Genomic DNA, 14,015 nt, shown 5'->3' with positions numbered 1-14,015 from the left:
ACCCTTTACGTAAAACAAACAAAGAAGAATGTTTTGTGTATTTTCGTTTTTGATGTACCTTGTGGATTTCATAAGTTATTGGTCTTGTACATTTTTTACATTGGCAAACTGTGAATTTTATTTATAAATATATAAATGAAATCTTTCAATTACATAATATCGTTGAACGCATGTATATGAATATCAACTGGCTTAGCAAGAAGAAAATGTTTTTATATTTATCGATTTTTCATATCATATTTTAATCATGTGTTCTCAGGTAGTGGAGGTATAATGAGTCAATCTGGCTCTCAGGATGATGGCGAGTATGAAGTCATCATCGTCGACGAGAACAATTCTTCAATTTTGGCCGATCATGACGTCACATCGTCTGGACCGCCGTCAACCAAGGTAAGTTAGTTTCGCGGAAAAGTTGCAATTTATCCGAAATTTCAATGCGAAACTGAAAAGTGCAACGGACATTTGTTCTCTACCAAACAAATTCAAAAGAAGTGTGAACATCGAGAAAAATTGAACTGAAAATCTCAGGTAAAAGTTTTGTAAAGTCCGTCACATAAAACGCAATCTGATAGTGACAACATAGTCTGATTGGTATAAAAACGAGATAGTTCTACAAAGTTATAACAATTTTGTATTACTTGAGACTGCATGCATTTCGATAGATCAAGAACGTAGACACGATGATTCGATGTTTCTGTCGCTTTATACAGCTCTACGTAGCGAGTACGATATGCGGGTCTTTCTTTAAACTAAAATTCAACTCCATTTCTTTCAATACTGTCCTGAGTATCTTTCTCTTTATGCTCGATAGTTACAAATAATATTCACAGCAGCGAGACTTTAGCACTCTTCCATCACGCACGATCTTATGGGATATCCACCGCAGTAATGACCATATAATTTGTGCTATCGCACAATGCTTTGCACTAATTTATCACGTGTATTATTCGTCTTGCGATGACGACTTATCAAATTTTTACTTCAAAATATTGAACATGTACTGTGTAATTACAATAGATCAGTTCATTCATAGGTAGCTACATTAGATTTACACGTATTAAGACTCTTGACAAGGTAAATTTACATTCATCCTTAAATATTGATTTTAAATTAGCACAATTTTACGATTATGATATATTTTTATTATCAGTTCCTATTTTATGACCCTCAAGTGTAGTATTCGATAGTTGATTCTCCTAATACAATTACGTGATTTCGAGACCTGTAGTTGATGATCTCTTGTAATGCCTAGCATGTAGTGTTCACTTATCGATTGATGTCTTGCATCTACGTAGTCCCAGCGTAACGACCGTTAGCTCAATTGTGATTTCTCATAACTATCTCTCGTAACTATCTCTCGCACGTAATATCTATATCTCATTACGGATTCTCTTTGGAAAATCGGCATTATCAGAACAAAACCCCAATCCGCGAAGTTCAAACATGTAATCGCACTTCCGAAAGTTAAACCACTGTATTTATCTGTAATTCTATCGAGCATGCGATACTCTGACTCTCGAATTTCTCTCATTGTTAACTTCCTCTGCTTGCATTGCTATGCGTACTAACTACTGGTTCTGAAGGGAGGTCACAGTGGTGTACCTCGGCCGCGGACTATTCTCGAGGATTACACCTCATCAGAACCAACGCTTGGCACTTCTACAAGGTCCGAACCACTGCCACGAAATCTGCAGGTAAAACTTAATTTGAGTACAGATCCGGATGTGTGGAGGACGTTGACGGGAGCTCGATTCCCGAATTATGTCACCGCGACCGGTCGCGTTTTGGGAGCGATCAGATAAATGTATTTTTAATTGTTTTAAATTTTCTCACTCCGTAAAAAGAATGCGAGAGGATACGCAACGGTACAATAATGCCCATTTGACGGGTGCAAGAAAGAGAGAGCGATATATATATATATATATATTTTGATTTATATCTTTTTGGATGCTTATGTAATATTGATATAATGTAAAGTAGCGGTCCTTACACGCGTATATAACTTTGATCTTATACTAGAATTAACAAGTTCGCTAACGAAGCTTGAATACAGAGAAGCTTGGTTCTCTTTCTTTCTATAATATATTAGTTGATTGCGTAGTAATGGTGTACTATTAATTGCATGTAATGAAGTAAGTACATGGCACGCGAGAGTATATCATGAAGTGTGATTGTATGAAATTATCTTATGAAATGTTTTTGTAATAAAATATAGCTCTATAAACTTTCATTAGTAATTGACTTTAGCATCGTAGTGAGATTCCTAGGCCTGGAAATACGTTATATCTGATTAGTTTTACATAGTAACGATCATTAAAAGGAGTTCCGTGTTAATCTAATAAAATTCAGCAGTATGAAAAAATAAAAATGCTTTTAAATATTATCGTTTTATATATTGGTTAAAAAATCATTTCTGTTTTATTATAAAAATACATAAATCTTTGATTCATGAATCTTTAATCAATTCTTTCTATTTAAAATATATCAATATTTTTAAAATAATTTACGATTGATTTTAATTGAAGTAGAAAACATTCTAATGTTTCATTCTTGCCTTTATTTTAATCGACTTTCTCTCAGAGCAATGACTCCAGTGAGGAGACAGTACATCGCAGCAATATCACTGCGGATCCGAGTCCTTCTGAAGTTACCACCGACAACGAAAACAAGCACAATTCTTCCGAAGAAGCCTGGACAGATGTAAATCTTAATGAAGACGGTGATACGATGCCTATTACAAATCCAAGAGAAGATCCGCGTAATATCCACAATATTGCACACTCGCGTGGTAAGAGTCAAATCAGTTATGGTACCATCACTTGTGATTGATAATACAGTTCATAAGATTTCTGTTTCTCAACATCTAAATAGTGATTCTTATGTGTTTTTGAGCTGCTGATGAAAGTAAAAAGTCCTTTGGGTTTTGAGAAATCAAAGACTTTTATTTTTAAAAAATACTACAAATTTAAATTCGTTTTTTATAACTTTTTTTGCAATAAAAATCGCAATTCAAATGTTGAGAAATAGAAAACTTGTAAATCAATATAATTTTTTGACATTAAATATTACTTATCAATAAATTTTATTTTTTTTAATCACTTTACAACTTTATATCACTTAAACTTGTATATAAAAGGAGCTTCATATCTAACATTTATTTTCATGTATTGTAAAAAAATATTTAAATTTTTTATAATTATATTACGAATTTTATTACATATTAAATTGAAAACAAATTTTTAAGAATTAAAAGGTGATTGAATTTTTTGGAGAGTATAATTCTTTTTTAATAAAAAGGTTTGCGAGAAACATTTATTGCTTGTTGAGAAACAAAATTGTTGATCAAAATTTGTTGTTCAATATAATTAATCTCATTGCAAGAATCCTCTTGCTACTTGATAAGTAAGGCAAGATACATTATAAAATACACAGGTGACATGCAAGACAGCGAAGGCAACGTTCTCGAACAAGAAATGCTCGGCAACGCAGAACGTGGGGAGAAACCGTCGGCAGAAATCTCTGTGGTGCGAGTTCCTGATCGGTTGGTAGTAACCGCAGCATCCCCGAGGGCCGATGAATTACCAATCAAAGGTCTGGTTGATCATTTACCTGTACCAACACCTTCCCGCGAAGCCTCTCTCACGCAAAAGCTGGAAATGGCTTTGGGTTCGGTTTGCCCCCTCCTTCGAGAGATCATGGTGGATTTTGCTCCCTTCCTGTCCAAAACACTTGTTGGCTCCCATGGTCAAGAGTTGTTAATGGAAGGAAAAGGTACGAGCTGCAAGGGTACGTCGAACGTACAATCATTCTTCTGTGTTCGATGTTTGCATGTTGCATATGAATCTGTTAAGGAAATGTTATGAGCAAGCCAAGACAAATTTTCTTTTCGAATATCATTTTTTTCAAATATTATTTGATATATATATGTATGTGTGTATGTGTGATTTTAGAATAGTCTCTATATAAATTGCGCCATAAATATATCGTAGTTTCAGTACGCGCTTATAAAATTCCTAAAAGGAAATCACAGCTCTCACATTCCACATTTTACGCGCGCGTAATATGATATAGAATGTTTGAGGCTCGATAAATAAAAAGGATATATTTCACGTTGGACTTTATTACACGGAGAACAGTTATAGTATGGTCTATATTTTCTAAACGATGTCGAGATATATCACGTCTACGAATAAAAAAGAATGAAGAATTAAGGAACTAAAACTCATAGTTTTACATAGACATATTTTCCGAAATAATAAATAAAATTATTCTTTGTTTCTTATTATATTTTATTGCGGTAAAATGTTTATTGTAAATATGCATATTTAACATATTGGCAGAATGCTCCATTTTTTATTATTTTATACTCTTTTTATCGTCTCTTTTTCTAAACGTTGAACATTATTTTGAATAAATTTATTATTCAATTCGTAAACATGTGTATGACAAACCAATGTTCGTTATTAAATATTGCGAGATTGATGTATTGTGGGCATTTTAAAAGATAAAATAGTGATCATAAAAATAAGAATTCAACAATGTTGTACGTGTAAAATATTTAAAATCATATATTTAGATATGCTCGCGTGATAAATAAAAATTTAGAGTCTTTTTAAATGGGCATACTTGGCGGGACTTTCGTTACTTTTATAGTATTTCTGTCTCTAGTATTTCACACCGAGTATTCAAATTAGTCACTTTATGATTTCGCTTTAGGAAGATGGTCAGCGTATTCCAAGTAATCGCTCATCATTAGTATTCAGCATGCGCGTAGAGACTACGATGATTCTCGCAGATTTTATATTCAAGGAACGTAGCGTTTGATGGGGTTTTGCAACGTATCGATGTACTTTATTTTTAACAATATCCGCGATACACTATACGGTCTTGGTAGAACGCGATTCTGTTCGTTTCTTCCGTTTGTCAGTCATTGTTATTCACCGTTTATCGTTCGTTCGTTTAACGATTCCCTGTTTGTAATTTGCCAGGTTTAACCACATTTAAGAACAGCAACTCCGTCGTGGAATTGGTTATGCTCCTCTGCTCTCAAGAATGGCAAAACTCTCTGCAAAAGCACGCAGGTCTCGCTTTCATCGAGCTCATTAACGAAGGAAGGTAAGACGTTTATTATACGGCTAGGCGCGCAAACAAAACAAAATCAAACTTTCTCGTTTCCCTTCATGAAAATGCTTCCTTGCGTTACACAGGCTGCTATCTCACGCGATGAAGGATCACATAGTAAGAGTCGCAAACGAGGCAGAGTTCATTTTAAACAGGATGAGAGCGGATGACGTGCTGAAGCATGCTGACTTTGAGGTATTGCATGCATTTCTTCCGGCGATTTCATTGCCCTGTAAATAGAACCGACCAGTTTTTGTCGCCAGATCGTTTTCGCGAGTCATTTAATACCGATACGACAACAACAATCCTTCTGCTGAAATAGATTGTTATAATCCAATACTATATAAAAAATATTATACATTAATAATACATTAATATTACATTATATTAATAATACATACTTCTTTCTTGATACTTAGTCACAATGCGCGCAAACGCTATTGGACCGTCGGGAAGAAGAACGCATGTGCGATCATCTAATCACCGCAGCACGAAGACGTGATAATGTTATCGCTAGCAGGCTTCTGGAGAAAGTCAGAAATATTTTGTCTAACAAGCACGGCGCATGGGGATACATGGATCCAATGGCTGCAAAGTGAGCGCAAATGTTTTAAATTGATTTTATATTGCACATAATTGTATTCTATATATATCATATTATTTACCTGTTATCGCTGTTTACAGATTAGCCGAATACTGGAAACTGGATGCTTGGGAGGATGATGCACGTAGACGTAAGCGTTTCGTGCACAATCCACTAGGCTCGAGCCACCCCGAGGCTACTCTCAAGGCGGCTCTAGAACACGGTGCACCCGAGGATGCGATACTTCAAGCGCGTGAAGAGTTTCACGCGCATCTCGCAGCCTCGCGTGCACACCAACAGCAATTGCAGTCGGCGGATCTTCTGGATGACAGTGAATTGCTAACGGACGACAGGGATCTCGACAACGACTTGACAGGTTGGTCGAGTGAACCTGATAAACGAGACGCGACATTTTAATGGCATATTACTGACCGCGCAAACCGGTTTTATTTTCGTCAATTTCATTGAAATCGTTATTTAAGTATCGGTCAATTGTCATCTGTTAGTTTAATTTTCTGCATTTAATTTCCAATTTCTATGCGTCGTACATTACAAAACAAGCATGCTACTGATAATTTATAGTATGCATGAGTTTAAAATAAAATAAAAACACAGATAAGTAAGCGTCAAAATACAGTCGAGATTTGGATCTTGGTGCTTAATAATATTTGTATGTAAATTTTTGAATACATCTTCCAATTAAATAAAAATGAGGAAAACTCAATCACGTTTAAATAAAAAAAAATTGCGTGTACAGGCAATATGTTATTATTTCATTGGGATGCTGTTTACACGCACACTGACTGATTATTCGTGTTTTACCAGGTCCAGTGAATATTAGCACGAAAGGCAAATTAATCGCACCCGGTATCGTGGCGCCCGGCATCATTTCCGTTACATCTACAGAGCTGTATTTCGAGGTGGACGAGGATGATCCGGAGTTTAAAAAAATCGACAGTGAGGTGAGTACTTAAATTAAAGCACATATGAGAAGACATGATAAAAAGACACTTGAATATTGAATACTGAATACTGAATATGCGTCTTTGTTACAATATGCGTTATTTATTTAATCTTCGACTATTAGTTGCTTTATCTTGTTTTCTCTTCATTAAGATAGATTATATGTATTTGGAACATTCACGGTGTTATCTATTTGAAATATAGTCGTCTGTTGTCTTGGCGATAAAACTGTATTTTAATGAAAAACCAAATCGTCAAGAAAGAGACCAAAGTTAAATTTATAGCATTTTCTTATGAGACTAAAGAAGCTAAAAAGCATTCGAGAAGCATTAATTCTGTGATATGTTCGATTACTTTATTTTGCAATCAATATTGCAATCAGTATTGCATTATTATTTTCTAATTTCTTTCAATTCGCTTTTATCGTTTATCGCAAATGCACCTTTATCAACGTGCATTTAACACTGCGGCTAAAAATGTGTGCAGCTTAAAAATGTGTGCGCTAATAGCATACACCCATTATTTACATATTAAATGTTTGAGGTAATATTTTACGCTGGCCTCTCTTAAACTGACGAACGCGAAAGTCTAAGGTAGCCGCTCATAACGAAGAGTATCAATCATTTCGACCGTCATAGAATTTGAATAAGTGTACGTCGTAAATGATGAGACGTGGCGAAAGCTTCCACGGCACCGCTAGTGGAGGCAGATTCTGGCTAGAATTAGTTCGGACGTGTCCCTGTCTATCAGTGTCCATAAGGCACCCTACATTTGTGAAGCTTCCATAATAAAAAAAAAACGAAAGGAAAGCCGAGATAAAGCTGAGAGAGAAGTCGAGAGATAGAAAGAGAAAGAACGAGAGAGGAAGGTGAACTGGAAGAACTAGAAGGACGATTATCATATATCGGTCGTAGATCTCGCGTTTGTATAACTAGGGAATAAAACAAACAGAAGAGGGCCCCATGGGGTCTACCGATCTTCAGGGTCGGCAATTATGAACCCCCCGTGGGGCCCGGTATCTGTCTGCCCGCTCTTCCGTCTCTCTTCCTCTTTATCTTCCATCGCCTTGCCACGCACTAACTATGAATCGGTGGCATAGGTGAACAAGCTTCTCACAAGAATGCACTGAAACTACTGCTTTTTCCCACCTAGTCGATGAACATCACTCAGGGAAGTCATGTGTCTAGCGCGGTAAATAAAATTTGTAATACCCATATTGAGAAAAAATATTTGAGAAAAAAAATTTCTGGTACCAACAAGAAAAACAAACAAAATAAATTTTGATTACATAAATCAGAATTTTGATTATCGCAATTGAATTTTTAGTTATTTCGACTAGAATGTTTCATAGATTTAATTACCTTATAAGCACATACAATATTCCTTTAATGTTATGTCAATATTATGTATCCTTTTTAATATTTATATAATATTCTAAGAATATTGTGTCTTGCAAGGTATAAGTGTTTAACTTATCTAGTTGAATCTAATGAATATCACAAGATTTTTTTCAATTACTCCTCGATGATGTGAATTAATAATTAAATACGTAATTTTATTCGATAAGTTCGATCATCTTGTAAACGATCATTAACTTCCTTGAATTGTGTAAATTTTATCAATTCCATAGGATCAGTCTCTTTTAATGCGACGTTCCTCGTTAGTTAATAAAGAAAATATATTCGTTGTTCTCCGCGCGAGAGACTCTCGGTAATCGCTCGCCGACGATCGTATCTCTGTGTTTCTCGGGGGTATGCACAAGGATTTCGCAGTGTCCACCTGTCGTCTCCGTTATATCTTGACCGACGGACTTGCCCATGAATAGGACGTACGAACTCATTCGGGCTCTCTTAATTGGAATCCTTTTTAAGAAAGAACGCTGAGCGCACCTGGAAGCGAAGAGGGAAACAGCGCGAGAAGTAAAGAAAGACAGGCAGACAGATAGAAGCAAAGGAGAAGAAGGAAGCAGAGATAGAAATGAGGAGCAAGGCGAGAGGAAGAATAAGAGAGAGAGAGAGAGAGAGGAAAAGGAAGAGGGAGAGGGAGAGGGAGAGAGAGAAAGAAAGAGAGAGAGAGAGACCGGTCGTTCACGATCGAGACACGCTCATTAGTCGAGGATGTCCTGAGGGTAGGCGGGAGGCTTCGTCGAATTCGTAGGCGATGGATCACTCGATAGTCGAGCCGAGACTTAAGCGATCGTAATGCGCGGCCGCAGAAGAGGATGCACCCAGGAGTGGCCTCAGGGAGGGACTGCATATCGGACCGCGCGCCGCTGCACCCTTTTGTGCGTATCTCTCCTTATGAGTCTCCTCCACCGCCGATCGCGCCGATTTCTCCCTTCTTCTTCCTTCACCTTTTATAATGGCCCAGGCAAACGTATTTATCGTGATTTATCGTTTACACGGGTTTCTTCTTTCTCTCCCGCCCCACACTGTTCCTCTTTTCTCTCTCTTTCTCTTTTTCTCCCTTTCTCTCTTTTTGTCTGTCCCGCAACGCCGTATGTTAAAGATAGAGGATGCATACCGTGCGATTACGTCGAGAATGAATTATTGATAGTCCGCACGAGGCATTAATATCTAAAACAAATAATCAACGATACGGCCGCTCTTTCACAAATGTACTTTTCGTCTCTAATTTGACGAAGAAACTATGTATACTCCTCTTTCGCAGATTAAATACTGAATCGCAAAGTCTTTGCAGCCATTCGTAAATTAATGGTTATTTATATTGCGTATCGTATGTGAGATTTATGTCACATAATTGCTCGTGATGATACGTAATAACGATACGCTGTCGTCGCGACTTGCATAAGCTGAAAATTGAGTCGCCACTTGGGTTATTCTTAGAGACAGCAAAACGTGAAGTACGGTCGTAAAATAAATAATCAATTTCCTGAGTTTCTTATTAGCATTCATCAAGGTGGAAAGCATATATATAGAACGCATATGCTGTTTGTAAAATGTACATATAATGTATATTCAAGGTATATATATTAAAAAAATGTTGCTAAAGTGTCTGAAAATTTAACTAGATACATTTCTAAAAATAATTTTGTTTGGACTATCGAAATAATTATATAGGACAATCAAATTGGTTGCTAAAAAATCGTTAAAATTTTTTGCAACATTATTATCAATGTTTAATCGTCTTATATAATTATTTTAATGATCCAACAAAATTGCTCAAAATTGCTCAAATTTATATCTCTCTAAATTTTTAAACACTTCAGCAAAACCATTCCTTCCGTCACAATAGAAAGTCGACACTACCGCTTTTAAAGTATAAATATATCTTACTATATATTACAGCGCGCAATGCAACAATCTTTAAAAAGTTAATCGTTAATTTCTGTTTTTACATCGTTTTATATCTTTCGAGTTTGCATTTCGGAGGAGAAAAAGCAGATCAGGTTTCACAAACCTAACGGCTTGTTGCCTCAGCTTCAGAGGGTAGGTCACACGGGACATTAAACTCCGCGGTGGCTCGAGAGACTCGCATTTTTATGGAAACCTGCTCTGTGGCGCCTAAAGTTCCCGTTCCTGTGGTATAGTTATCGCAGACACATGCTGTGAATATCCTTGTGCGATGTCCAATGTTGTACGAAAAAAAGAGAGAAAGAGAGAGAAGGAGATAGTGAGAAAATAGGAGAAAGAGGATACCAACTGGACAGGTGGTCTGTGCCATACGTTGGTTCGCGACGAAGATATCATTAACGAGGGTTACAGCGCCGTGAAAAATTCGAGACATCGAGCCGTTTATCAATGATCGCAAATACAAACTGCCTCGTAGATCATACGGTGTTAGAGATTTCCAAGTTCGTAGTTAGTGGTATTTCTCGCTGCGATTCACTTCACACTCGGGGATTATTAATATCGCCGTGTTATTCATATATAAATATACATTGTGTAGGCGATTGTGTAACGGATACGGATCTCTTTGTAAGATAACGATATGAAAAAAACTTTCTATCGGGAGCGTACACGTTTGTACATGAAAGACTAAACGAGAATGACAGGAGGGCGGATTGTGACCGAGCACCGGTTTAATGTTATGCGATTACGGTCTTCTTAGGCAATACATATGCATGACATTGGTGTAATATAGTGCGAGTGACGTTATAATAATATGACTGTAATTATTCCGTGCCTCGATCCGCGATATCTCGTGATAGTATTACAAAGACTGTCCACCTCGCTTTAACTACCAGCCATCGAATGCGCGACCGTATCTTATCGCAATTATTCCATCGCATTATTCTTGCATATTGCGATTATAAACATGTGTCGATAAATAATAAAGCCTGTCAGCTACTCTTGCGGTCAGATTGCCGTGCGATACGTGGCTTCTTCGAGAAGAAGAGACGTGCTTTTCCTCTCCCGAGCGCGATGCGTCTGTGCTCGCTCTTTGAATTATGTATCGTGTATTCCGGAATAATAATTCACGTTGAGTTTGATGAATAAGCATATAACTCTTGATCGGATCTAATTTCTTCTGCTTGCGTATATATCACCCGTGTTATTATTAATAAAAACAAGAGGCAATAATTACTCTTCCAACAGTTTCATTGTGCGTTTTCTGCTAAAGGCACGAAGATCAAGGTGCACGCGCGCGTATCGAGATACAAATTTGCATATCCCGCATAATTTAATCGATCCACGATTTCGATGGGACTCGAAGTTGCCGATGACCAGGTAGCCGATGACCAGAGGGATAGTCTGCGCGAAAAGGATGCAGTTAGTTTGGTAAACATCCATCAATTCATGGGCAGGGCAGCGCGAAGCAGAGAACGGGGCAGAACCTGAAGAGCAGGCAAGCTGGAAGGAGCAGGCGGGTTCATTCTCAACAAGGCAGGGGTAATCACTGCTATTAGTGCGGACATTACTCCGGTGGTCTGCCAATCTCCGTAACACTCCATCATATCGGTGCCTCAAGGCTCTTCAGTGGTGTAGAAAATGGATTTTCCTGCAGATTTCAATCGTGCGACATTTTACATCCGTGTAAAATACTCTTAATCGAGAAAAAAATGACTTGATCCAAAAATAATCATAATTTATTACTGTCGGCAAATTGGCAAGTACTGAATCTTAATTTCCAATTTGTGCATCGCAGTTATTTACTTGACTCCTGTCTCAAATCCAAACTATAAATATATTTCTAATATATAGATAATATCTTTAAATTGGCCACGCGAACTGCGGAAGCAGAAATGTGTCATTCTAATCTAAAGTGCCAAATAAACGATCGTCCGAAATCTCTCTTACTGTAGCAGACGATCTTTCTCGCCGATCCTCCTTCAGCGGTCGTTATAGGCGTGACGACCGATTATCCTCGAAAGGAATGATGATGGATATCATAGGCAACTGTCTCGTGCCACATCAGTTCTGTCAGCGACTGCAGGTAGGCGGGAAGCTTGTGGGTGTATCCGTTCTGTAGATACGCGAGTTCACCACAGTGCTAAGAGTTTGCTCGAAGGTATACATATATACAACGTGTTTCAAATACAACACTCTGCTCTTAAATAGCATACAGCTTTTTCTAGCAAATTTCATATTCCTGTAACGCACAGTTTGTACATTTGGTACATAATCATGTAAAAGTACAAATCTTCTTGTAAGTACTAATCCAGTACAATCTATTTTTGTGCATTTTTTTCTGGGGTACACCCTATATATGCATAAATATGAAAGACACGATACGTATCAAGGGACGGTGCTGCTACAATGTTAGACGTTGATTAAAAACGGCGCAATTTAGGCAATCGCGTTATGACTAAGAATGAAGCTATAATTATCGGCTACAGCGATGTTGGTTCAACATAGTGCTGTAATGGGATTACATTGTCCTGGTTCCTTTTTCGAGCTACATATTACATTATTTTTTTCTCAGCTTAATTAAAGCCTTAAAACATTATTTCATTGACTTTGACAAACATGTAAACTCTTACGTTGTGTAATATAATCGTAAATCGGATGTATTCATCAATGATATCGTCTGTGTATACTTCTTGATGTTCTCCGATTCGGGTCCTTTCGTTGCCCTATTCATACGGACCTGAAAGAGGACTAGTCGCTGGCAATATAGGCGGAGCGAGGCTGGATCCGATTCAAAGTGTGACGGATGGCGCCCACCTGTGGATTCATTCACTAATCTGCTCGCTAAGCAAACAGCCTGAACACACCCCGTCATTATCGCTGACGGCGTAAGTAGCGCCCGATCTCGTTCTTACCTGATATTTATTATGCCCTCTTGGGTCCCCTCTCTCTTTCTCCTTCTACTTTCCGCTGTACAGGGCACGGATCGTGCCCATTTTCGCGTCACCCTTTCGCCACCATCGATTTTCGAGCTGTACGGGTGCACGTTGCCCCGCAATTATCGATGGCGCCTGGTATCGGTGGTCGCGTGTGCCATCTGGATACGTGACTGGAATGGAATTTCAGGGCTACACGTTGTGCAAATAGCTTTTGGTTCCGCATCACCTATCGATCATTTCGCGATACGTTATACGTTCTTTCCTCAATCTCCAATCTCTGCAAGAAGTGTCTAGTATCTGATATCTAATATACTATATAAAAGAACAGTTTTACTGAAGTATCTAAAAATTTAGGTAAATACTGATCTGAAAATAATTTTGTTGAACTACCAAAATAATTATATAATAGGAAACTCAAACGATGAGCAACGCAGCAAAAAATTTTGACATTCTAACAATCAGCTTGAGCGTTCTACATAATTATTTTTAATATTCTTATAAAATTATTTTCCAGATCCATATTTTAGTTGAATTTTTAGATACTTCTATAAAACATACTTTCTGTGTAGTGTCTTAATGTTTAAAATATCTACCGAGAATGGAGTACAATATTTATAATATATTCAGTAAATTAAACGACTTGTGAAAAAGGCATAGAAAAACCATTGCATATATGAAGATTATCAAGCTTTAATTGCATCAGTTTACTGTTTTATTAATAATTATACATAACACTGATGACTTTAAAGAACGTTAAATAGCGTAAAATTAGAGACCAAGATTCTTCCGCGGAAAGAAAATAAAGTAACCATAATTAACAGTAAATTGCTAGTGATCGCATCTGCAAGAGTGTTTAGTGTTTTACGACACGGTCTTCTAATGCGACACCATTGTAAATTGTACTATCATGCTCGACAATTTCCGGTGTAAGAAGAAAATTCAACTTCTTATGCTGTATCAGACTAGAGATTGAGATTGGATTGAAATCTAATCAGAAGAAAGTAAACCAATATCAAGTTTAGTAAATTTTGCTTTGATTAGGAATCAAATTCCAATCCAATCTCAATCTCGATCTTATGATACGGATGTTACTCACGC

General features: G+C 37.2%; 1 protein-coding gene across 6 annotated transcripts in view; it reads left to right on the top strand.

Annotated features, from left to right (window-relative positions):
• Positions 1–14,015, top strand: part of rg (A kinase anchor protein rugose) — a 152,462-nt gene that overhangs the window by 63,870 nt on the left and 74,577 nt on the right. For 4 of the 6 annotated variants that reach the window (XM_087408548.1, XM_087408547.1, XM_087408546.1 and 1 more), the window contains exons 27-35: positions 260–390; positions 1,584–1,694; positions 2,581–2,788; positions 3,433–3,786; positions 4,989–5,115; positions 5,208–5,316; positions 5,541–5,716; positions 5,806–6,080; positions 6,530–6,666. In XM_087408548.1, the coding sequence (XP_087264674.1) occupies positions 260–390; positions 1,584–1,694; positions 2,581–2,788; positions 3,433–3,786; positions 4,989–5,115; positions 5,208–5,316; positions 5,541–5,716; positions 5,806–6,080; positions 6,530–6,666 (1,628 nt within the window). The remainder of the gene's footprint in view (positions 1–259; positions 391–1,583; positions 1,695–2,580; positions 2,789–3,432; positions 3,787–4,988; positions 5,116–5,207; positions 5,317–5,540; positions 5,717–5,805; positions 6,081–6,529; positions 6,667–14,015) is intronic. The other 2 variants (XM_087408545.1, XM_087408549.1) reach the window with 2 other exon arrangements.

Source organism: Acromyrmex echinatior, chromosome 8 (assembly GCF_024713525.1).
Source record: "Acromyrmex echinatior isolate Ae372 chromosome 8, ASM2471352v2, whole genome shotgun sequence".
Classification (NCBI taxonomy): Eukaryota; Metazoa; Arthropoda; class Insecta; order Hymenoptera; family Formicidae; genus Acromyrmex; species Acromyrmex echinatior.
This window is presented reverse-complemented; position numbering and strand designations above follow the sequence as displayed.